This window comes from Bufo bufo, chromosome 11, assembly GCF_905171765.1.
Source record: "Bufo bufo chromosome 11, aBufBuf1.1, whole genome shotgun sequence".
NCBI lineage: Eukaryota > Metazoa > Chordata > Amphibia > Anura > Bufonidae > Bufo > Bufo bufo.
In genome coordinates, this window is record NC_053399.1 from 47,238,045 (window position 1) to 47,264,233 (window position 26,189).

The following is a 26,189-nucleotide window of genomic DNA, read 5'->3' on the forward strand; positions in this document are numbered from 1 at the left end:
GGCAAGTTGTATTTTTGAGGATTAATTTTATTATTGAACAACAACCATGTTCTCAATGAACCCAAAAAACTCATTAATATCAAAGTTGAATATTTTTGGAAGTAGCTTTTAGTTTGTTTTTAGTTTTAGCTATTTTAGGGGGATATCTGTGTGTGCAGGTGACTATTACTGTGCATAATTATTAGGCAACTTAACAAAAAACAAATATATACCCATTTAAATTATTTATTTTTACCAGTGAAACCAATATAACATCTCAACATTCACAAATATACATTTCTGACATTCAAAAACAAAACAAAAACAAATCAGTGACCAATATAGCCACCTTTATCTGCAAGGACACTCAAAAGCCTGCCATCCATGGATTCTGTCAGTGTTTTGATCTGTTCACCATCAACATTGCGTGCAGCAGCAACCACAGCCTCCCAGACACTGTTCAGAGAGGTGTACTGTTTTCCCTCCTTGTAAATCTCACATTTGATGATGGACCACAGGTTCTCAATGGGGTTCATATCAGGTGAACAAGGAGGCCGTGTCATTAGATTTTCTTCTTTTATACCCTTTCTTGCCAGCCACGCTGTGGAGTACTTGGACGCGTGTGATGGAGCATTGTCCTGCATGAAAATCATGTTTTTCTTGAAGGATGCAGACTTATTCCTGTACCACTGCTTGAAGAAGGTGTCTTCCAGAAACTGGCAGTAGGACTGGGAGTTGAGCTTGACTCCATCCTCAACCCGAAAAGGCCCCACAAGCTCATCTTTGATGATACCAGCCCAAACCAGTACTCCACCTCCACCTTGCTGGTGTCTGAGTCGGACTGGAGCTCTCTGCCCTTTACCAATCCAGCCACCCGCCCATCCATCTGGCCCATCAAGACTCACTCTCATTTCATCAGTCCATAAAACCTTAGAAAAATCAGTCTTGAGATATTTCTTGGCCCAGTCTTGACATTTCAGCTTGTGTGTCTTGTTCAGTGGTGGTTGTCTTTCAGCCTTTCTTACCTTGGCCATGTCTCTGAGTATTGCACACCTTGTGCTTTTGGGCACTCCAGTGATGTTGCAGCTCTGAAATATGGCCAAACTGGTGGCAAGTAGCATCTTGGCAGCTGCACGCTTGACTTTTCTCAGTTCATGGGCAGTTATTTTGCGCCTTGGTTTTTCCACACGCTTCTTGCGACCCTGTTGACTATTTTGAATGAAACGCTTGATTGTTCGATGATCACGCTTCAGAAGCTTTGCAATTTTAAGAGTGCTGCATCCCTCTGCAAGATATCTCACTATTTTTGACTTTTCTGAGCCTGTCAAGTCCTTCTTTTGACCCATTTTGCCAAAGGAAAGGAAGTTGCCTAATAATTATGCACACCTAATATAGGGTGTTGATGTCATTAGACCACACCCCTTCTCATTACAGAGATGCACATCACCTAATATGCTTAATTGGTAGTAGGCTTTCAAGCCTATACAGCTTGGAGTAAGACAACATGCATAAAGAGGATGATGTGGTCAAAATACTCATTTGCCTAATAATTCTGCACGCAGTGTATATTGTGTGGCACAGTGTATGCTATATGTGTATAACATAAACATATTTCACATGAAAACTTACAATTACTTGGCTTGGCTCTTGGGGATCTCGGACACCACTTCAACACTTTGGCCGGGGGCTCGGCGGAGCTGATGTTGTGTTTCATCCTAATGAGAAAGATTTCATAATAAGGATTTGGAGAAAGGGCAGAGGGATAGCAGAGCAGGGAGAGGCTGGTGCTGCTACTAGGGGGTCGTACCATGGGGGAGTAATAAAGCCCACCATAATGCCCCCCCCAGTAGAAATAATTCTCCTTATATTGTGACAGTGCAATGCCCCTAGTTGAGCTAATGTCCCCCATAATGTGCCAGTATAAAATACCCCTATATAGTGCCCCCAGTAAATGCCCCCATAGTGCTCCTCTCCCCCCTTCCTCCTAGTGCCCCCCACAATGCACCAGTATAAAATGCCCCATATATCGTGCCCCAGTAGATGCCCTCAGTGTCCCCCATAATTTGCAAGTATAAAATACCCCTTCTTAGTGCCCCCCGTAGATGACTCCATAGTACTCCTCTCCCCCCTTCCCCATAGTACCCACCATGTGTCCCAGTATAAAATGCTACTGTACAGAGCCCCCCATATAAAATACCCCTTCTTTGTGGCCTCAGTAGATGCCCCTATAGTGCCCACCAATAACGTGCCAGTATCAAGTGCCCCCAATAACGTGCCAGTATCAAGTGCCCCCAATAACGTGCCAGTATCAAGTGCCCCCAATAACGTGCCAGTATCAAGTGCCCCCATCACGTGCCAGTATCAAGTGCCCCCCATCACGTGCCAGTAACAAGTGCCCCCCATCACGTGCCAGTAACAAGTGCCCCCCATCACGTGCCAGTAACAAGTGCCCCCCTCACGTGCCAGTAACAAGTGCCCCCCATCACGTGCCAGTAACAAATGCCCCATCACGTGCCAGTAACAAGAGCCCCACATCACGTGCCAGTAACAAGAGCCCCCTAATGTGCCAGTAATAAGCCCACCATCATGTGCCACTAATAAGCCCCCCCATCATGTGCCAGTAATAAGCCCCCATCATGTGCCAGTAATAAGCCCCCCAATTTGCCAGTAATAAGCCCCCCTAATGTGCCAGTAATAAGCCCCCCCAATGTGCCAGTAATAAGCCCCCCCAATGTGCCAGTAATAAGCCCACCATCATGTGCCAGTAATAAGCCCACCATCATGTGCCACTAATAAGCCCCCCATCATGTGCCACTAATAAGCCCCCCCAATGTGCCAGTAATAAGCCCCCCCAATGTGCCAGTAATAAGCCCCCCCAATGTGCCAGTAATAAGCCCCCCAATGTGCCAGTAATAGGCCCCCCCAATGTGCCAGTATTAAGCCCCCCCAATGTGCCAGTAATAAGCCCCCCAATGGGCCAGTAATAAGTCCCCCCCAATGTGCCAGTAATAAGCCCCCCCAATGTGCCAGTAATAAGCCCCCCCCCAATGTGCCAGTAATAAGCCCCCCCAATGTGCCAGTAATAAGCCCCCCCAATGTGCCAGTAATAAGCCCCCCCCAATGTGCCAGTAACAAGCCCATAAATCCCCCCCAATGTGCCAGTAACAAGCCCCACCCCAATGTGCCAGTAACAAGCCCCCCCCCCAATATGCCAGTAACAAGCCCCACCCCCCAATGTGCCAGTAACACTATTGTAAAAAAAATACAACTCATTCTTACCTCAATGTCAGCGATGCGATGCAGGCCTCTTCCGGCCTGTGTCCTGCGCTGTATGGCTCAGGCGGCGCGATGACGTCATTGCGCCGCCTGCGCCGGCTTCTCATAGGCTGCAGGCACTAGGCCGGCAGCCTATCAGAGGAAGGGGAAGGGACACACCTCTCCCTCCCCTGCACCGCCGCAGCACAGGCAGGCAGATGACTATGGAGATGAGCGCAATGGAAGCGCTACTCTCCCTGTGCCCGACTGTGGCGGCTCACTTGGGGGGGCATTTTAGTTGGGGGGGTACATCATGATGTAGGGGGGGCCGTGGCCCCCTCTGCCCCCCCCCCCCTGGCGACGCCACTGCTATGCACTATATTAGAAACCTATTAGGGTGAATAGGATTTTGATACGCTCTCTGCTGAGCTGAGCCTTGTGCACAGCTTAGCAGGCAGCTTACCATGGCAGGACTGGGAACCTTTGTAAGGCTCCAGGCTTTCATGGTAACCGATCTGAGCCCTATGATTTCACTGCAGGGGCTCTGATCGGAAGGCAGAGGGAGCCGCATCCCCCTGCCTAAACTCACTATTGAATGCGGCATGTGAGGGGTGAAATGACTGGTTTCAACTTAATCGCCGGTCCCAGTCATTGTGGCCGGGTCCTGCTGTATTATACAGCCAGCACCCTCCATGTATGGAGCAGGGTCAGCGCAGCAGCCCGCTCCTTACCTTCTCTCCCTCAGCCACTATGACGGCATAATTGGTTGTAGGCAACGTTTTTTAGTCTGGCCGACAGCTGGATCAGCTTGCCACGGATGTGAACTCGGCCTAAAGAACAAAGCAGGGAACTAGTAACTGCAGAACATAAAGCTGTTGTTGGAGGGGCTCTACTGTGAGACCCCTGTGGTCTTCTCTCCCATGGCTCTATGTTATCAGAATGCTGCCAGGGTGTAAGGAATCATCTCTGATAACATTGTACTAGACAATTGCTAGTCAGACAACTCCCTACAAGTTCTATGACCGCTCCTGGACACCGACCACCCTGAGCTTATAACTAAGGGAATAGTGGTCAGACTTCTGCTCAGACTTTCCTCACACAGGAGCTGTGACGTCACTGCCCAGCTCCACTTCCCATTAGACGGCTGACCTGAGGGATCGGTGACATATTTCTTTCCCATAAACCTGCCTTCCTCCGGGGAGCAGACATTTTACCTTGTTCTAAACGCTATGGTGTCTGTAGGACCTGTGCACGGATGTCACTGCAGTCCACACCCAGGGACCTACTAAAAGGAATGACAGAGTGGAATGCCCATAGACTTTAACAGGAAAGTGGAATGCCCATAGAGAATAATGGAGCAGAGTGGAATGCCCATAGAGAATAATGGAAATGTAATATTTGAATTAGAGACAAAACCATTTGACATATCTAATAATTATTTAGCGGCTTACTATCCAAGTTCAGTGGGATTATTTAATGTTCAGATTACGTGGAATTATCACTGTTTTCTGCAGAATGACGAGGGTGAATGACACAATGGAATGCCCATAGACTATAATGGGAAGTAAACTCTGAGCTCATTTGCAGGTAAATCTGTGTTATGTACTGTAGGACATTAACATGATAATCCCACTTAATCTAAATTTTAAATAATCCCACTGAATTTGAAGAGTAAGCCTGCTACAGATTTATTTGATATGTTGAATGGTTCAGGCACCAAGTCACGTTTTACTTCCCATTATAGCCTATAGGCATTCGATCACCTTTGCATTCTATAGAAAACGGTTATAATTCAAGGTAATTTTCATTTTACAATGTGCTCCTCTACCCAGGGAACACTTGTGGTAAAGGTTAATGTCCTACATAACACAGATTTACCTGCAAATGAGCTCATAGTTCCATTATAGTCTATGGGCATTCCATTGTGTCATTCACCCTCGTCATTCTGCAGAAAACAGTGATAATTCCACGTGATCTGAACATTAAATAATCCCACTGAATTTGGAGAGTAAGCCTCTAAATATTTATTAGATATGTCAAATGGTTTTGTCTCTAATTCAAATATTACATTTCCATTATTTTGTATGGGCATTCCACTCTGGTCCATTATTCTCTATGGGCATTCCACTCTGGTCCATTATTCTCTATGGGCATTCCACTCTGGTCCATTATTCTCTATGGGCATTCCACTCTGGTCCATTATTCTCTATGGGCATTCCACTCTGGTCCATTATTCTCTATGGGCATTCCACTCTGGTCTATTATTCTCTATGGGCATTCCACTCTGGTCCATTATTCTCTATGGGCATTCCACTCTGGTCCATTATTCTCTATGGGCATTCCACTCTGGTCCATTATTCTCTACGGGCATTCCACTTTCCTGTTAAAGTCTATTGGCATTTCATTCTGTCATTCGTTTTAGTAGGTCCCCACACCCAGAGCGGACATTACTACAGGCTCAGGTTACCTCATGGGGGTAATATTTATATGTATACAACAACATAATACTGGACGGTCCGGTCACCTCAGAACAGTCCGACCGCCAGAGAAACACAATCACTGGAGGGGACACTAGGTGGCGGTCAGGAGCCACTGATGTCTCCAGCCATAGAAGTGAGTTCTCCTACAGACACTAGGTGGCGGTCAGGAGCCACTGATGTCTCCAGCCATAGAACTGTGTTCTCCTACAGACACTAGATGGCGCTGGGAAGGTTCAGGGACGTCGGAGCTGATACATCCTGGCAGCCATTACTCTTCCTTCCCGAAAATACAATAGATGGCGCTGAAGGGTCCGGTGAAGTAAAAGCTTGTGGCTTCAAGTGAGAACAGAGGCAGACATTCGCTGAGTGCGGTACCGTTCAGCTGTGATACCAGCTATTTGGGAAGCTGACGCTGGCGATCTCTGCTCTTTTATCATTCTCACAAGAGCTGTGGAGTCACTGCCTGAATATAGACGACAGTAAGTCATTATGTATATTAACATCGATTTGTCATCCTCGTATCAGTGTTTGCTGATGTGGAAAGAAAAGTTTTGCATTGTTTTACTTATCCAGACAGTATTGTGTCAGTGCGAGTACCGGAGGGTGAGGTCGTCTATTTGCAATAAGTGGCGTTTATTTTGAGTGGACCGGCACCGGTCCGGCACCGGCACCGAAGAGCGGCTGCTGCATTCAGCTATAAAACTATGTTCCGTGAATAGACACTAGATGGCGACGGAGGGCCAGGTGACGTCAGAGCTGATGGGTTGGCCGGAGATAGAGACCTATTACCACTAGTAGACACTAGATGGCGCCGGAGAGAGCGGTGACGTCACAGTTGCTCCAGCCTCTACTAGATGATAAGACAGCTCAGTGTTCGCCGGGCGCGGTGGCGTGCGTCTGTAATCCCAGCTACTTGGGAGGCTGAGGCTGGCGGATCGCTTGAGTCCGGGAGTTCTGCTCTGCCCTGCGCTATGTCGATCGGGTGTCCGCACTAAGTTCGGTATCAATATGGTGACTCGGGGGGAGCTCTGAGCCACCAGGTTGTCCTAAGGAGGGGTGAATCGGCCCAGGTCGGGAACGGAGCAGGTCAAAACCCCCGTGCCGATCAGTAGTGGGATCGCGCCTGTGAATAGTCAGTGCCCGGCAGCCTGGACAACACAGCGAGACACAGACTTTTTATTACATTTCCCAATTCCATCGCATTTCTTTATGTTCCATGTAGAACAATCAGTATCACTGGAGCTTTACCACAAATAACTGCAGAAAGACTTTGTCTCATCACAGACGATGGTGATATATCGCTAGGATGTGCCCCCATTGTCTTATAGGTCCCACCGCTGGGACCTGCACCTGTATAGAGAACAGAGCCCCGAAAGTGAAAGAGGGCGCACTGCGCATGCGCAGCCGCCCTCCATTCATTTTGTATAGGGCCGGGGAAAATAGCCGAGCGCTGGCTCAGCTATTTCCGTCGAGCCCATAGAAGTGAATGGGAGCGGTGGCCAGTCATGCGCTGTGCGCTCCCATTCACTTATATGGGGAGCCGGCTTGGTGGTGGCCGGACCGCAGTCCTCCAGCCACCATCTTGCGGGGCTCCGTTCCCGATATAGGTGCAGGTCCCAGCGGTGAGACCCCCACCTATAAGACAATGGGGAGCGTATCCTAGCGATATGCCCCCATTGTCTGTGATGAGACAACCCCTTTAATAATAAAGTTCAGTTCATATTGAATATTATTTCTACCTTATTATTTCCTGATACGCGGCTTTTCCGCACCTGTGACTTATTTCTTCTATGATGGTAACTTATGCTGTATGATAAATAGTGGTAGGTTGTGGTGGCTCACTAGCAAGTAGTTAAAGGGGTTGTCCGGGTTCAGAGCTGAACCCGGACATCCCTCCATTTTCATTCCGACAGCACCCCTGACATGAGCATCGGAGCAGTTCATGCCCCGATGCTCTCCTTTGCCCAGCGCTAAATCGCGCAGGGCAAAGGCATTTTTAGGAGTTCCGGTGACGTACCGGGGCTCTCCATGGGGCTGACAGGAACCCCGGTGACGTCACCGGCACTGATGGGCGGGATGTAGCTCTGCACTAGCCAGTAAAACAGCTAAGGCAGAGCTAAAGCCCGCCCCTCAGAGCCGATGACGTCACCGAACACACTGCCGGGCGGAAGTTACCGCCTGGCAGTGTGTTATTGTAAACAAAAGAGCCCGTGCCCTGTGCGATTTAGCTCTGAACCCGGACAACCCCTTTAAGGTATGGTGCTACAAGCTCATATAGAGGGAAACACCCCACCCTCTCTTAAAAATTTAATTACTTGTATTTTATGTGGATTTAATAAATATTTTCTGCACATGTCAATTTGGTTGCCAAGTGTATGAGTGCTCGCTCATTTTCCTATTACTACTTATGCTGTATGATACTGACCTCTAGCCATCATAAGTAATGAGCTGTATCAACCAATCAGATCGCTGCTTTCATTTTCAAAAGGGTCTCTGAGAAATGAGATGTGCGATCTGATTGGTTGCTATGGACAACTCCCCCACTTTTCCTGTGTAACGGCTTTCATTCCTTCCCTCCATTATCTACCTGATGGAGGTTTTCCTTAAAGGGCTTTTCCACAGCCAACATTTATAGCCTGTCCACAGCATAGGTGATAAATGTATGATCAGTGGGGGTCTGACGGCTGGGGCCCCTGTGATCACTAGAACGGGGCCCTCAGTCCTCTATTCCACAGTGATGGCGGTCACACATGGGTCTTGTCGCTTCCTTCCATGTTTATGGGATTGATGGAGACGGCAGAGAGCTGTACTCAGGGACAACCCCTTTAATGAAGCTCTCTGATGTACGCCATGTGTGTAGATACAGTGTATCAGATAGTTACAAACATGAAAGAAGGAGAGTCGCTGCGCTCGCCCATGTATTCCCTACGGATACACCTGGATCTGGCATCTCAATAATGTCCAAAATACAACAAGAAATCCAGCTTCCCATAAAAGCGTAGCTGACCTTTATTCTTCAAATAAGTAAATTCCAGAAGTGACACAATGCAGACAGATTGCACTAACATCTACGCGTTTCAGATATCAAGCAATTATATGACCATTACTCACACGTAAGGATCATATATTTGCTTGATATCCGAAACGCCAGCATAATATTGAGTAGGCCTCCTTTGTGCTAAAGCAGCCATCGAGACATGAACCCACACAAACTCTGAAGGTGTCTTGTGATATCTACTATTAAGATGTTCGCAGCAGATCCTTTAAAGTTTAAAGGGTTTTTCAGAGATTTTGATATTGATGGCCTGTCCTCAGTATCTAATCGGTGGGGGTCTGACTCCTGGTACCAGTGGTGTACATCATGGGTGTCAAACATGCGGCCCGCGGGCCGCATGCGGCCCGCAATGAATATCTTTGCGGCCCGGCAGTCTAGTATCTCTGAACATGAGCGCTGCTATCGGCGCGCTCATGTTCTCTCAGCAGCACGGGGAGAAGGAAGCTGTCCTCCCTCCCCCCTGTGCTGCTGCCGCTGCCACCAATGAGAAGAGAGGGGGGGAGGAGGGGCGGGCGCACTGCGCCACCAATGAGGAGAGAGGGGCGGAGGAGGGGCGGGCGCACTGAGCCACCAATGATAGGACTATTCCCATTTCCCACACAGAGCGGCGCCCAGCGATGTCTCAGCACTCACCATTAGTCCAGGGCGCCGCTCCGTTCGCCCGCAGTGCCCCATTACTGTCTCCTCTCCTGCTCCACATGCTGCTGATTACTATCGGAGCGATGGGAGGAGACATCAGCTTCACTAGTGGGCGTTCCTTCTCCCTGCGCTGCGATTGGACAGCGCTACAGCCAGGAAGAAGGAACGCCCACTAGTGAAGCTGATGTCTCCTCCCATCGCTCCGATAGTAATCAGCAGCATGTGGAGCAGGAGAGGAGACAGTAATGGAGCACTGCAGGCGAACGGAGCGGCGAACAGAACTAATGGTGAGTGCTGAGACATCGCTGGGCGCCGCTCTGTGTGGCCTGATAGTAAGAGTCAGTCTTTAACACAATACAGGAGGCGGGTGCCGGCAGCAGAATCGCATTGCCAGCACCCTGCCGCTGACAGGGAGCTGCGATCAGAGGCAGTTAACCCCTTAGGTGCCGCACCTGAGGGGTTAACTGCTGATCTGCCAGTACCAGCCTCCTGTATAAAGGGGAAATTTATCATTGGTGGTGCAGTGTGCCCCCCTCAACCCCCCATCCCATTAAAATCATTGGTGGCACAGTGCGCCAGCCCCTCTCAACCCCCCCAGTATTAAAGAGGACCTTTCACTGATTCTTACCCTATGAACTAAGTATACATACATGTGGAGCGGCGCCCGGGGATCTCACTGCACTTACTATTATCCCCGGGCGCCGCTCCGTTCTCCTGCTATGCCCTCCTGTATCTCCGTTCCCTAAGTTATAGTAGGCGGAGTCTGCCCTAGCGCTGGCCAATTGCATTGCAGAGCTCACAGCCTGGGAGAAAATAACCTCCCAGGCTGTGAGCTCTGCGCTGCGATTGGCCAGCGCTAGGGCAGACTCCGCCTACCATAACTTAGGGACTGGTATCTCCGCCTACTATAACTTAGTGAGCGGAGATACCGGAGGACATAGCAGGAGAACGGAGCGGCGCCCGGGGATAATAGTAAGTGCAGTGAGATCCCCGGGCGCCGCTCTACATATCTGTATAGTTAGTTCATAGGGTAAGAATCGGTGAAAGGTCCTCTTTAAAATCATTGGTGGCAGTGGCCACAGGGACCTCTCCCCTCCCCCTCATTGGTGGTGCAGTGGCAGCTTCTGATCGGAGCCCCAGCTGTGTAAGCCTGGGGCTCCGATCAGTTACCATGGCAGCCAGGACGCTACAGAAGCCCTGGTTGCCATGGTAACATCCCTGATGCTGTGTGCACAAGGCACAGAGCAGCAGGGACAGTGTGAAGTCCTATTCACCCTAATAGAGCTGAATAGGACAAGGGATGAAAGATCCCAGGTTCTCGCCCCTAAGGCTACTTTCACACTTGCATTCAGAGCGGATCCGTCTGAGACGGATCCACTCATATAATGCAGACGGTGGATCCGTTCAGAACGGATCCGTCTGCATTATATTGTAAAAAAATTTTTTTTTTTTTGATGCGGCCCACATAAACTTAAATTTATTTTTTTTTGGCCCATGTTAGCCTTTGAGTTTGACATGCTTGGTGTACATAGAGTAGTAAGGGCCCCATAGCTAGGATCAAACCAGGACAGAAGAGTTTCTGCGTAAACAACTTTCACTGACCCTTGGGCCATCTTTTTCACTGCCTCATTTGCTAAAAGTTGTTCCTTTAGAGCAGAGATGGCCAATCTGCGGCCCTCCAGCTGTTGCAAAACTACAACTCCCAGCAAGCCCAGACTGCCTACAGCTATCAGCCTACAGCAGGGCATGGTAGGAGTTGTAGTTTTACAACAGCTGGAGAGCTGCAGGTTGGAAATCCCTGCTTTAGAGGCTTGAGTCCTGACCAAGTTTTCAACCCCAGTAGAAGAGGGGATAATCCCAACTTGGCCCCCACTTGCCCTGGGCCCCATAGCAGTCACATGGTATTGCCACTATGGTAATTACGCCCCTGCCTGGTACCCTCACCAATCTGCTGAATGAAGAGACCACGGTGCTCCGTGAGCACTCAGGCCTCCTTCTAGACCAGTGATGTCATGTTCATTGGTCACATGGTCTAGGAGCAGCTCAGTCCCATTCAAGTGAATGGGGCTGAGTTGCAATATCAAGTGCAGCTGCTATCTGACAAACGCCACTGAGCTTGGTGAGCTGTGAGGAGGCTACAGCGCTCACCAGACGTCTGGTAAGCACCAGAGCTGGTTGATGGGGTGCTCGAACATTTATAGCATATCTACAGGATAAATGTATTACCTGTCATTAGAAACCCCCCCTCCCTATGACCAGGGATGGTGGTAATTACGGAAACAGTCGAGGGAATGGGAACAGGAGTTAAGGAACCAGCATAGCACAGCCCGCTCAGCTGCTACCATGTCCCTACCACCTGTGGCCGTTGCATCTGACCACGCCACAAGTCCAGTGTCCAGCCATCACAATTTGTCCTGGTAAAAGTCGGTTAGATCCATACAATTTCCAGTTTTTTCCTGATAACAACGTCATAAACCGCTATCTTGGTTCCTATTGTATCCCAAACCTTGATGGTTGCCATTATCACAGAGTAGTCAATAATATTTATACACCTGTCAGTGGTTTTTCATGTTCTGGCTGTATGTTGTGTATTCAACGCTCTGGTAATGTGGTGGCACATGCTCCTCTTTATCATTGTCAAGGTCCTCCTTCCACACTGCGTCAAGCTCTTCATGTGCAATTTTATTGTGAATGTGTAGAAACCATTTGAGAACTTTCTGACGGACATGGATTGTCTGACTGTTTTTTTTTATTTTATTTTTTTAGTCTTTTTATTAATTTGGTCTTTTAGATCCGTTTTTTTTTTGCGTTTTTACTACAGTCAAGTAGAGGGAGAGTTGGAAAGAAAGGATTGAGTTGAATAGTAAACCCATTACCGCCATTCACACTTTAGTCCTCTGAGTGTATTTTTCTAGAACGCAGACTTTTACAATTTTTGTAGAGCTGTTGTGAAACTCTGCAGAGCATCTCTAAATGAAGTCAATAAACCTGCACCCAGTTCTTTGCTGGTCTCTTCAATAGCAGAATCATAGCTGCCAAAAAGAGGGGTGACAGCCGATATATCATTTCGAGCAGCCTGAACCAAAATACGTTGTACAGATTCTTTCACCATATTATATTTTTGATGATCAAATTTGACGAGGGTTACTTCATCCAGGGGGTAGCTGACATCAGGAGGATAGCAGTCCTTCGGTACTGGAAACTCAACATACTTCAGCATGGGCAAATTTACAAGAACTCTGAATATTCGCCTAAGGCTTATGGATGTCAGAGGATTCTGGAGGAACTTAAAATCTTTGAGTTTGAGGCAATGCATCAAGCCCATTTCTATCAAATGGATATTCATATCTCCAATATCACATTCCTCGAAAACCAGAGTCTTCAGGGTTGATGAAGCTTTTTGGAGAAGTTTAAAGAATGTGGATGGAAAGAGTTCTGTTAGATTGTGGCCACTGAGGTCCAAGACTTCCAAGTGTTCGGCGTGCAAGCTGTTGGCCAAGTATGCCATGTCCACCTGGTTCAGGGAACAATTGGCTAGTTCAAGAACTTTTAGTGGAGTCTGCAACGGGCTGAAAGACAAACCACAGGTAAATAATACATCATCCCTAGGGTAGCACCAGGATATGGGATCATCCTTGACCTGAGTAATATGGATTACATGTGATGTTGAAAATATTTGCCATGTAGTACTTAGGCTGTGTTCACATCTGAGTTGGAGGCTCTGTAGGGCCTTCTTCGTAGATTCCATGAACAATACCAAAAGTGCAGGCTATTTTATATGTTAAATGCTGAACCCCGAGTGGAGTCCATACAGGCCACATAAGGGGTTGTGCAGGGCAAAGATATTGATGTTGTATCTTCAGTTTGTGCAAGCGCTGCTTCTGCTTCAAAATTATCTGCGCATCGTCTCGCTTGTAGAGGCGGCACAGTTTAATTACAACTGCTTGTCCCATTTAAGTGAATGGGACGAGTAGTTCTAATAACATTGTGCCGCTGACGCAAAGGAGACAACATACATGTAATTTGGAAGCGGAGGCGGTCCTCACACGAGCGTCGCTGCCTCTTCAAATAGCTGGTCAATGGGGGTGCCGGCAATCAGCCCCCCTGCCGATCTGCTATTGATGAACTATTCTGAGGATACGACGTCAATATCTGCACTGCACAACTCCTTTAAGTCAGTGGGGTCTGTCTGACACTTTTCAACTCTGCTATTTATGTTGTTCTGGGTAGAACTGTGTATATTAATAGCGCTAGTGTGAGCAAGGAATTTGAATGAAATATATACTACTACAGGGCACTGGCGTGCATGAGGACTGTGGGTACAGCCACATGTGGCGCACCAAAAAATACAGAGTATCTTGCCAAAATCGTCACTGGCAAAATCCACACCAAATTGTGCAGCTATTTCTGTAGATTTCGGTGCTGAATTGCTGTGGATTTGCAAATCTGTTGAGGAAAATCTGCATTTCTATTATATGTGGCTATACAATGAAAGAAAAGCAGAGGGAGAGCAGAGCTCAACAGTGGGACCATTTTGACAGACAGTTTAATCTGCAAGTGAAAAAGGCTCACCTGGATGGGTTACGCTCGGAGCGTAATACCCAATCGTGCGGTGGATAGAGGTAGCTGGTGCAGCCAAGCTTCTTCCCTCAAGGCACCACGTGCCAGGCAGAAGATGTAGAAGAAAATTCGGGGCAGTAGTGGGGCAAACAGGAAGGTCCAGGCTTGAAGCTAAGTTTATAGCTTTTATTACCTTTAAGCCTGGACCTTCCTGGTTGCCCCACTGCTGTCCAGAATTTTCCTCTACATATATACAATGAAAGCAACACTCCGGGCAATACCAGTACACTGTGCTAGGCCCAGTGCATGACACAGGGGCTTTCACGATGTCTGTCAAATTTAGTTCAGTATCTAAAAAAGATTAAAGGGGTTGTCTCACTGCAGCAAATTTCATTTATCATGTAGACAAAGTTAATAAAAGGCACTTACTAATAATGTATTGTGATTGTCCATATTGCCTCCTTTGCTGACTTGATTCATTTTTCTATCTCAATATACACTGCTCATTTCCAGAGGTTATGACCACCCTGTAATCCAGCAGCAGTGGTCGTGCTTGCACACTATAGGAAAAAGCATCAACTTATGCACACTCCTACGGTCCCGGCGACCAGAGATGCCGATGCTCTTTCCTATAGTGTGCAAGCACGACCACCGCTGCTGGATTACAGGGTGGTCGTAACCTCTGGAAATAAGCAAATCAAGCCAGCAAAGGAGGCAGTATGGACAATCACATTACATTAGTAAGTGCCTTGTATTACCTTCCTCTACATCATGGGTGTCAAACATGCGGCCCGCGGGCCGCATGCGGCCCGCAATGAATATCTTTGCGGCCCGGCAGTCTAGTATCTCTGAACATGAGCGCTGCTATCGGCGCGCTCATGTTCTCTCAGCAGCACGGGGAGAAGGAAGCTGTCCTCCCTCCCCCCTGTGCTGCTGCCGCTGCCACCAATGAGAAGAGAGGGGGGGAGGAGGGGCGGGCGCACTGCGCCACCAATGAGGAGAGAGGGGCGGAGGAGGGGCGGGCGCACTGAGCCACCAATGATAGGACTATTCCCATTTCCCACACAGAGCGGCGCCCAGCGATGTCTCAGCACTCACCATTAGTCCAGGGCGCCGCTCCGTTCGCCCGCAGTGCCCCATTACTGTCTCCTCTCCTGCTCCACATGCTGCTGATTACTATCGGAGCGATGGGAGGAGACATCAGCTTCACTAGTGGGCGTTCCTTCTCCCTGCGCTGCGATTGGACAGCGCTACAGCCAGGAAGAAGGAACGCCCACTAGTGAAGCTGATGTCTCCTCCCATCGCTCCGATAGTAATCAGCAGCATGTGGAGCAGGAGAGGAGACAGTAATGGAGCACTGCAGGCGAACGGAGCGGCGAACAGAACTAATGGTGAGTGCTGAGACATCGCTGGGCGCCGCTCTGTGTGGCCTGATAGTAAGAGTCAGTCTTTAACACAATACAGGAGGCGGGTGCCGGCAGCAGAATCGCATTGCCGGCACCCTGCCGCTGACAGGGAGCTGCGATCAGAGGCAGTTAACCCCTTAGGTGCCGCACCTGAGGGGTTAACTGCTGATCTGCCAGTACCAGCCTCCTGTATAAAGGGGAAATTTATCATTGGTGGTGCAGTGTGCCCCCCTCAACCCCCCATCCCATTAAAATCATTGGTGGCACAGTGCGCCAGCCCCTCTCAACCCCCCCAGTATTAAAGAGGACCTTTCACTGATTCTTACCCTATGAACTAAGTATACATACATGTGGAGCGGCGCCCGGGGATCTCACTGCACTTACTATTATCCCCGGGCGCCGCTCCGTTCTCCTGCTATGCCCTCCTGTATCTCCGTTCCCTAAGTTATAGTAGGCGGAGTCTGCCCTAGCGCTGGCCAATTGCATTGCAGAGCTCACAGCCTGGGAGAAAATAACCTCCCAGGCTGTGAGCTCTGCGCTGCGATTGGCCAGCGCTAGGGCAGACTCCGCCTACCATAACTTAGGGACTGGTATCTCCGCCTACTATAACTTAGTGAGCGGAGATACCGGAGGACATAGCAGGAGAACGGAGCGGCGCCCGGGGATAATAGTAAGTGCAGTGAGATCCCCGGGCGCCGCTCTACATATCTGTATAGTTAGTTCATAGGGTAAGAATCGGTGAAAGGTCCTCTTTAAAATCATTGGTGGCAGTGGTAACATCCCTGATGCTGTGTGCACAAGGCACAGAGCAGCAGGGACAGTGTGAAGTCCTATTCACCCTAATAGAGCTGAATAGGACAAGGGATGAAAGATCCCAGGTTCTCGCCCCTAAGGCTACTTTCACACTTGCATTCAGAGCGGATCCGTCTGAGACGGATCCACTCATATAATGCAGACGGTGGATCCGTTCAGAACGGATCCGTCTGCATTATATTGTAAAAAATTTTTTTTTTTTTTGATGCGGCCCACATAAACTTAAATTTTTTTTTTTTTGGCCCATGTTAGCCTTTGAGTTTGACATGCTTGCTCTACATGATAAATGCCATTTACTGAAGTGAGACAAACCTTTTAATTGCTTAGAGGAACAGTTTCGTTAATTTTGACATATATGACATGACTATGTACCTGAGCAGCTTCCTCAGCTTTCCCGTAAGTGTAGAGAATGAAACACTTAGCTCTGTGAGATGGACCATGTTGCTTAGTTTCTCTCCAATTGTACTTAGGACAGCATTGTCCTCTGGTGTATAATGTATAACATTGAAAGTTCTTGTTGGTAGGGTGAGCGACCTCAGTTGAGAGAACGTGAGATTGCTTAGAAGTACCTCAAGGTGGTAAAGTTCTAAGCGGACATTGTGAACTATTTCTAACTTGTGAATAGAATCGGGCTCAACAAGTTTTAAAATATAAAAGAGTTTCCTCAAGGCTAAATTATCTGCTCTAAAATCTACACATCTTATCTTCAGCGGGCAGTGACATCGCATCAGTAAAGCTTGGACCACAAGATCATAGTTCCTTTCTGTGACAAAAAGGTTACAGAAGATATCAATGTCAATGTCAAACACAGAGGGATCAAAATCAAGTCTTTGCATCTCCATCAGAAGCTCAAAAGAGAGCTGGGAAATCATTTCTGTTCTTGCCCATCTTCCCAATGGCTTCTTACATTGGCATGGCTGAAATTCAACGTCTTGAATTGCTGTCAGGTCTACAACTTTAAGTCTTTTTGAGTAAGTTGTTGAGGGATTCAGGACATAGTTCTTAAAGCCCCTTAGACAAGCTGTCAGACTATGTTGGCATGCCCAGTGGCTGATGTCTTCAGGGTAGTCCAGTGTTTTGCCTAGTAGTTTGCCAAAGATGAAATCTTGCTGAGGCCAGTTCTCCACCAACATAACGAGTAATTCCTCTTTTTCATGCAAGTAACAAGCTTTCAGTAAGAGAGGGTACAGATTATGTGCCACACTCCTGATATGTTTTTTAGCATATTCCTGATTGGATATGAAGTTCTCTGCCCCGATAAATCTCAGCGTCTTCATGTTGTCTCTGCTCGTTTTGCTTGCTGTCACCGTTTAGTTGCTCCTTGAATCCCACCGTGTCATGATGCTTTATTTTTAGTTGCAGCTGACACTGGAATTTGTCGGGAGATGGAAAACTCCAGCCACGGGTCAGCCTCACTTGTGTCAGCCAAGATTTCTGTAGGCTGGGGAGAACAGCAGACACTTATAGAAACCAGCACATATTGGAGGGAGAACACTGGGATAGATTTCCTTTCCGAATTGTGTTTGATATGATATCAGAGAACTGTGAATATGTGACAGATTGTAGTTCTGTGTATCTACAAAAGAAAGGCTGGGTTAAAGGATTTGTCTGGTATAGAAAACCTCCTTTTAATACTGTATTAGGGAATTAAAGGGGTTCTCAGTCCTTTTTTCCGCCCTGTGGAGGAAAGTTTAGTTAGTAATTACCCCTCCATCATGTCGCTGACTCTGCTGCAAAGGCCGTGGGCTCTTCCGCTCGTGTCCTGACTATATGTGTGCCCGTCTCTTCCTGTTTAGTTGCATAGTAACAGTGTAGCTGAGGGTAAGAACTATACTACAGTCAGGTCCATAAATATTGGGACATCAACACAATTCTAACATTTTTGGCTCTATACACCACCACAATGGATTTTAAATGAAACGAACAAGATGTGCTCTAACTGCAGACTGTCAGCTTTAATTTGAGGGCATTTACATCCAAATCAGGAGAACGGTGCAGGAATTACAACAGTTTGCATATGTGCCTCCCACTTGTTAAGGGACCAAAAGTAATGGGACTGAATAATAATCATAAATCAAACTTTTACTTTTTAATACTTGGTTGCAAATCCGTTGCAGTCAATTACAGCCTGAAGTCTGGAACGCATAGACATCACCAGATGCTGGGTTTCATCCCTGGTGATGCTCTGCCAGGCCTCTACTGCAAATGTCTTCAGTTCCTGCTTGTTCTTGGGGCATTTTCCCTTCAGTTTTGTCTTCAGCAAGTGAAATGCATGCTCAATCGGATTCAGGTCAGGTGATTGACTTGGCCATTGCAGAACATTCCACTTCTTTCCCTTAAAAAACTCTTTGGTTGCTTTTGCAGTATGCTTTGGGTCATTGTCCATCTGCACTATGAAGCGCCGTTCAATGAGTTCTGAAGCATTTGGCTGAATATGAGCAGATAATATTGCCCAAAACACTTCAGAATTCATCCTGCTGCTTTTGTCAGCAGTCACATCATCAATAAATACAAGAGAACCAGTTCCATTGGCAGCCATACATGCCCACGCCATGACACTACCACCACCATGCTTCACTGATGAGGTAGTATGCTTAGGATCATGAGCAGTTCCTTTCCTTCTCCATACTCTTCTCTTCCCATCACTCTGGTACAAGTTGATCTTGGTCTCATCTGTCCATAGGATGTTGTTCCAGAACTGTGAAGGCTTTTTTAGATGTCGTTTGGCAAACTCTAAGGCCCCTTTCACACGGGCGAGTATTCCGCGCAGATGCGATGCGTGAGTTGAACGCATTGCACCCACACTGAATCATGACCCATTCATTTCTATGGGGCTGTGCACACGAGCGGTGATTTTCACGCATCACTTGTGCGTTGCGTGAAAATCGCAGCATTCTCCTCTTTGTGCGTTTTTCACGTAACACAGGCCCCATAGAAATGAATGGGGTTGCGTGAAAATCGCAAGCATCCGCAAGCAAGTGCGGATGCGGTGCGATTTTCACACACGGTTGCTAGGAGACGATCAGGATGGAGACCCAATCATTATTATTTTCCCTTATAACATGGTTATAAGGGAAAATAATAGCATTCTGAATACAGAATGCATAGTACAATAGCGCTGGAGGGGTTTAAAAAATAATAATAATAATTAAACTCACCTTAGTCCACTTGATCGCGCAGCCCGGCTTCTCTTCTGTCTCCTTCTTTGCTGATTGCAGGAAAAGGACCTGTGGTGATGTCACTCCGGTCATCACATGATCTTTTTACCATGGTGATGGACCATGTGATGACCGGAGTGACGTCACCACAGGTCCTTTTCCTGCAATCAGCAAAGAAGGAGACAGAAGAGATGCCGGGCTGCGCGAGCAAGTGGACTAAGGTGAGTTTAATTATTATTATTTTTTTTTTAACCCCTCCAGCGCTATTTTACTATGCATTCTGTATTCAGAATGCTATTATTTTCCCCTATAACCATGTTATAAGGGAAAATAATACAATCTACAGAACACCGATCCCAAGCCCGAACTTCTGTGAAGAAGTTCGGGTTTGGGTACCAAACATGCGCAAATTTTCTCACGCGCGTGCAAAACGCATTACAATGTTTTGCACTCGCGCGGAAAAATCGTGCATGTTCCCGCGATGCACCCGCACCTTTTCCCGCAACGCCCGTGTGAAAGAGGCCTAATCTGGCCTTCCTGTTTTTGAGGCTCACCAATGGTTTACATCTTGTGGTGAACCCTCTGTATTCACTCTGGTGAAGTCTTCTCTTGATTGTTGACTTTGACACACATACACCTACCTCCTGGAGAGTGTTCTTGATCTGGCCAACTGTTGTGAAGGGTGTTTTCTTCACCAGGGAAAGAATTCTTCGGTCATCCACCACAGTTGTTTTCCGTGGTCTTCCGGGTCTTTTGGTGTTGCTGAGCTCACCGGTGCATTCCTTCTTTTTAAGGATGTTCCAAACAGGTTTTTTTGCCACACCTAATGTTTTTGCTATCTCTCTGATGGGTTTGTTGTGTTTTTTCAGCCTAACAATGGCTTGCTTCACTGATAGTGACAGCTCTTTGGATCTCATCTTGAGAGTTGACAGCAACAGATTCCAAATGCAAATAGCACACTTGAAATGAACTCTGGACCTTTTATCTGCTCATTGTATTTAGGATGATGAGGGAATAACACACACCTGGCCATGGAACAGCTGAGAATCCAATTGTCCTATTACATTTGGTCCCTTAACAAGTGGGAGGCACATATGCAAACTGTTGTAATTCCTACACCGTTCACCTGATTTGGATGCAAATACCCTCAAATTAAAGCTGACAGTCTGCAGTTAAAGCACATCTTGTTCGTTTGTGGTGGTGTATAGAGCCAAAAATGTTAGAATTGTGTTGATGTCCCAATATTTATGGACCTGGCTATGTCCACAGGACAGAAAAAAGGATTGGTTTCCTAAAAAGCTTGGAGAACTCCTTTAATAGAGGAGGTTGCACAATTTTCAGGGCAGAAACTGACTATAGAAAGTGGTGCAAATTTACTAAGCCTGTAGATGGCATAAGTTTAGGCTGTCTAGACCTGCACCAGATTTATCACAGGGGCTCAGGCTGGATGATAAATGTGGTGCAGGGAGATATACTTTTCTCTGACTCTATAACCACTACTGGTTAGCTTAGGCTCCATTCATACGTCCGTGGAATGGGTCCGCATCCGTTTCGCAATCTCCGGAACGGGTGTGGACCCATTCATTCTTAATGGGGCAGGAATGGATGCGGAGAGCACACAGTGTGCTCTCCGCATCCGCATTTCCGGAGCGCGGCCCCGATCTTCCGGTCCGCAGCTCTGGAAAAAAAATAGAGCATGTCCTATTCTTGTCCGCAGTTGCGGACAAGAATAGGCATTTATTTAGGCCACACCTCCTTGTCGAACCTATTGAAAAAAAAAAAAAAGAATATATAAACCCTACGTGTGCCGAATTAGGCCAATTTGCATCCCTTTTTTAGGCAGATTTTTGGCGCAGACACATTATTAAATCTGGGCCATTGTTCCCAAGGAGAAAGGAAATAATTGAAGGAAAGGAAACCGTGAAGTAAGACAAATGATACTTCTAGCCAGTTCTCCTATGCAAGAACAGTACTATCAGCTGATAACGGGGAATTAGACATTTTATTCCATTTAGGGCTAATGCAGAGCGTATTGTCAAGCATTTTCATAAGTGAACAGTCTTATCTGAAGATATTATAGTTTAAATGTCAATGCTCATTGCCTTTAAGTGTAAAGTCAGACTGAACCAGAGTCTAATATCTTTCTATAGGATTGAAATAGGCCGAGATGAGGTTATGCTGAGTTCAATTTGGGTAACATGTTTGTAGCGGACATAGAATGTATTGTTTTAAAATTATTGTGAGCAGATGTGTATCTGTTAATGCTATGATGGGTCCTACAGACATGCGTCTGTGAGAGAGAACCATGTAAATAGCAATGTATTACTTTACTTCATTACAAAGTCACTAAAGGGTTTCTGTCACCCCACAAAACTTTTTTTTTTTTTGGGATAGTTAGATTCCTTATAGGGCGATATAGGAGAATATAATAGTCTTACTTACTTTCATGCGGCCGATTCTTTATAAAACGAAGTTTTATAATATGTAAATGAGGGCTCTACCAGCAAGTAGGGCGGCTACTTGCTGGTAGCTGCTGCAGAAATCCGCCCCCTCGCCGTGTTGATTGACAGGGCCAGCCGTGATCTCCTCCTCCGGCCGGCCCTGTCAGTAGTTCAAAAATCGCGCGCCTCTGGTCATTCGGTGCAGGCGCTCTGAGATGAGGAGGCTCGTATCCTCAGCACTCCCTCAGTGCGCCTACGCCGATGACATCACAGAAAGAGAAGACGTCATCGGCGCAGGCGCACTGAGGGAGTGCTGAGGAGACGAGCCTCCTCATCTCAGAGCGCCTGCGCCGAATGACCAGAGGCGCGCGACTTTTGAACTACTGACAGGGCCGGCCGGAGGAGGAGATCACGGCTGGCCCTGTCAATCAACACGGCGAGGGGGCGGATTTCTGCAGCAGCTACCAGCAAGTAGCCGCCCTACTTGCTGGTAGAGCCCTCATTTACATATTATAAAACTTCATTTTATAAAGAATCGGCCGCATGAAAGTAAGTAAGACTATTATATTCTCCTATATCGCCCTATAAGGAATCTAACTATGCAAAAAAAAAAAAATATGAGTTTTGTGGGGTGACAGAAACCCTTTAGGCTCAATTCACACCTGAGCGTTCTGAATGGTGCGCTCTGTATGCGCGATTGTACGGACGTTTACAAGCGCGCATACAGAGACAAGCGTGCACACAGTGTCGCGCGTTCCCGAAAGTCTATAGTACGGGAACGCGCGACAAGCGCCCAAAAAAACGCTACAGAACTTGTGTGAGCGTCGGGCGTTTTACAGCGCGATCGTACGCGCTGTAAAACGCCCAGGTGAGAACCATTCCCATAGGGAAGCATTGGTTTCTCCTTGTTGAGCGTTTTACAGCGCGTAGGAACGCGCTGTAAAACGCTCAGGTGTGAATTGAGCCTTAAGGAAAATATGCCTTATGGAAAACATTTGGTGTGCATTGTCCCATTCATGTATGCATGATTATGTTCTATATATTTAGATTTGCAACATATCTTAACCAATGGTTTATATAATGTATCATTTATGTCTAACAGTGTGTCGATATATATGTATATACACTCACCTAAAGAATTATTAGGAACACCTGTTCTATTTCTCATTAATGCAATTATCTAGTCAACCAATCACATGGCAGTTGCTTCAATGCATTTAGGGGTGTGCTCCTGGTCAAGACAATCTCCTGAACTCCAAACTGAATGTCAGAATGGGAAAGAAAGGTGATTTAAGCAATTTTGAGCATGGCATGGTTGTTGGTGCCAGACGGGCCGGTCTGAGTATTTCACAATCTGCTCAGTTACTGGGATTTTCACGCACAACCATTTCTAGGGTTTACAAAGAATGGTGTGAAAAGGGAAAAACATCCAGTATGCGGCAGTCCTGTGGGCGAAAATGCCTTGTGGATGCTAGAGGTCAGAGGAGAATGGGCCGACTGATTCAAGCGGATAGAAGAGCAACGTTGACTGAAATAACCACTCGTTACAACCGAGGTATGCAGCAAAGCATTTGTGAAGCCACAACACGCACAACCTTGAGGCGGATGGGCTACAACAGCAGAAGACCCCACCGGGTACCACTCATCTCCACTACAAATAGGAAAAAGAGGCTACAATTTGCACGAGCTCACCAAAATTGGACTGTTGAAGACTGGAAAAATGTTGCCTGGTCTGATGAGTCTTGATTTCTGTTGAGACATTCAAATGGTAGAGTCCGAATTTGGCGTAAACAGAATGAGAACATGTATCCATCCTCTGATGGCTACTTCCAGCAGGATAACTCACCATGTCACAAAGCTCGAATCATTTCAAATTGGTTTCTTGAACATGACAATGAGTTCACTGTACTAAAATGGCCCCCACAGTCACCAGATCTCAACCCAATAGAGCATCTTTGGGATGTGGTGGAACGGGAGCTTTGTGCCCTGGATGTGCATCCCTCAAATCTCCATCAACTGCAAGATGCTATCCTATCAATATGGGCCAACATTTCTAAAGAATGCTATCAGCACCTTGTTGAATCAATGCCACGTAGAATTAAGGCAGTTCTGAAGGCAAAAGGGTGTCCAACACCGTATTAGTATGGTGTTCCTAATAATTCTTTAGGTGAGTGTATATCTCATACCATGTATTATTTAGAATATATATTTTATGCCGTGTTTATCCAATTGACTGGATATAGACTTTTTAAGGTTTAGAAAATATTAAAGTTGTCTTCCTACTAATTGGATTTCATGAGGAGAGCTGAATGTTATTAGTCGGCCATGTGGACAAGTTAAATATATATTCCCAAATGCCAAGTAAAAGGACCATTGTCCCTTGTCTATTATCATAAATTTAAATAAACAGTAGAGGATAGTGACTCCAACATGTCTAGATTATGGATAAGTAAAATCTCAGGAAGAAACCCTTAATACTGATGTATATTGGAGAGGTTAAAAAGGTCATGTGAACATATTAGGTATTTAGAATTAAAGGGGTATTCTCATCCTCCCTTTTAATACTTACCTTCCTTGAGCGCGATGCTCACTTCCTGGATTCTTCTCCCGGCCGGGCAATGTTCTGAACGCGCACGCCGTCGCGCATGCGCCATGTTGACAAATTCCTGGCCTGTATAGTACAGAGCAGACGTGCGCATTCACGGCTCTGTATTATACTGGCCAGGAAGAAGTCATCATGGCGCATGCGCGGCGGCGTGCGCGTTCAGGACATTGCGCGGCCCGGCCAGGAGAGAATCTTCAGTCTTTTGCGCAAGCGCGGCCCGGCGGGATTCGACAGAAGAGGTGTCCGTAACCAGGGGAGACCAAAGACAACATCAGGTAAGAGGGGACTTATTTTCTAAAAAAGGGTGGGAATTGGGTAATAAAATGTATTTAGAAAAATGATCACTGTCAAATCATTAACAGATTTAACAGTGATCATTAAGATGAGAATACCCGTTTAATGTTTGAAATTGTTATGTGGTACAACAGTGCCATCTAGAGGTAGATGGACGGTATTATATTATTTTATAACTTGTTTTCTCTAAAATATCAAGGGTTAAGATTACATCATAGTAGTATTAACATACGTTACACCCTCCTCAGTAGATTGGGAGATCATAATCCAGGAGTAGGTAACGTAAGATATCAGGGAGGATAAGTACTGCTGGATAGGAACATGAGGGGGAGGAGATCAAACCTACAGATCACAAGAAACAGGATCCTCATAAGAAAGAAAAGATCCATAAAGGATATCAAAAGAAACAAATTATATTTTGACCACTAGAGAACTCCTGAAAACTGGCCCCATCCGAAACTCTGCCTATCCTTGACTTGGTAACGTAGGTTATACTTTTTGCTTGTGATATTTAATAAGATATTCCTCTCAGCATATAGTCAAGAGTTCCCATACTGTGGGAACGTATAGTGTTAAACTCCTCCCTAAATGCTAGTTGTCCTCTTAGCAAAGATGCATATTGCTAATGGGAGATTAGACATTGTCTGAGTAGAGGGAAAAACTCTGGGAAATTATATTTCCATAGTCTGATTGCCGAGTGGGGTATATTATCATTATCATCATTTATATTTTTGATTGTCATAGGCTGAGACAGTCAAGGGACAACATTTATTGTTCCTGTATTAATCTGTATTTTGTAATGTTAAAACCTGTTGGTAAACAGAAAATCCTGAGTTTCTCTTGATATATTAATTATTAGTCTGTTTGATAAAATATAGCATTTATATCTTATCATATGTAACTTTAAGTAATTCTGTGCTGGTGAGAAAGTGATAGTGGGTTACACCACCATCTAGTGGTGGTTTGTTGGTACTGCGTCAATTTGTCTATACATTGATCTTATGTCTGTTTTATATTGGATTTTACTCCTTTGTAAATAAATTTTATATTTTTGAAAAATTGATTACCCCTTTGTTTTCATTAATTGCATAAATTAAATTTAGAGTCTCAAGATAAAAGAAAAGGCGTTTTTATGTCCGCCTAGTGGATTTCCTGACTGATTTCTATATTTTATTGACATGTTATCTCTTATATAAAATATTTATATTTTATATAAAAGATATAGTTTGACAGTATGACCCGTGCCTGTATTGCAGACCGCAATATACGGGCACGGGCAGTGTGCACTCCGTATCACAGATGCGCGCCTATTGACTTGAATGGGTCTGCAATCCTCAAGATACAGAGTGGTGGGCATGGATCGGAAGCAGTACGGAGCGCTTCCATGGGATTTCGGTTCGTGCCTCCGCACTGCAAAAAACTGGGCATGCTCACGGTCTTGGTCTCCAAGCCACACTTAGAAAAATTCTCTCACGTACAAGTGCACTTATTTTGATATGATTTT

General features: G+C 46.3%; 1 protein-coding gene and 1 long non-coding RNA gene across 3 annotated transcripts; one reads left to right on the plus strand and one right to left on the minus strand.

Annotated features, from left to right (window-relative positions):
* Window positions 1-11,197: 11,197 nt before the first annotated feature.
* On the plus strand, window positions 11,198-16,988 carry LOC120982438. The gene is made up of 3 exons (XR_005774899.1): window positions 11,198-11,794; window positions 11,968-11,969; window positions 16,974-16,988. It is a non-coding gene; the product is annotated as an uncharacterized LOC120982438 (long non-coding RNA).
* Window positions 12,140-17,478, minus strand: LRRC14B (leucine rich repeat containing 14B). 2 transcript variants are annotated; one of them, XM_040412562.1, is made up of 2 exons: window positions 16,560-17,478; window positions 12,140-12,977 (listed from the first exon to the last, which is right to left on the minus strand). In XM_040412562.1, the coding sequence occupies exons 1-2, from the start codon at window positions 17,462-17,464 to the stop codon at window positions 12,335-12,337; spliced, it is 1,548 nt and encodes a 515-aa protein (XP_040268496.1). In that variant the 5' UTR covers window positions 17,465-17,478; the 3' UTR covers window positions 12,140-12,334. The 2 variants fall into 2 exon arrangements, 1 of the variants encoding a protein (XP_040268496.1); XR_005774897.1 differs by lacking the exon at window positions 16,560-17,478 and adding an exon at window positions 13,981-14,078 and having other exon boundaries at window positions 12,873-12,977.
* Between the last annotated feature and the right edge of the window lie 8,711 nt (window positions 17,479-26,189).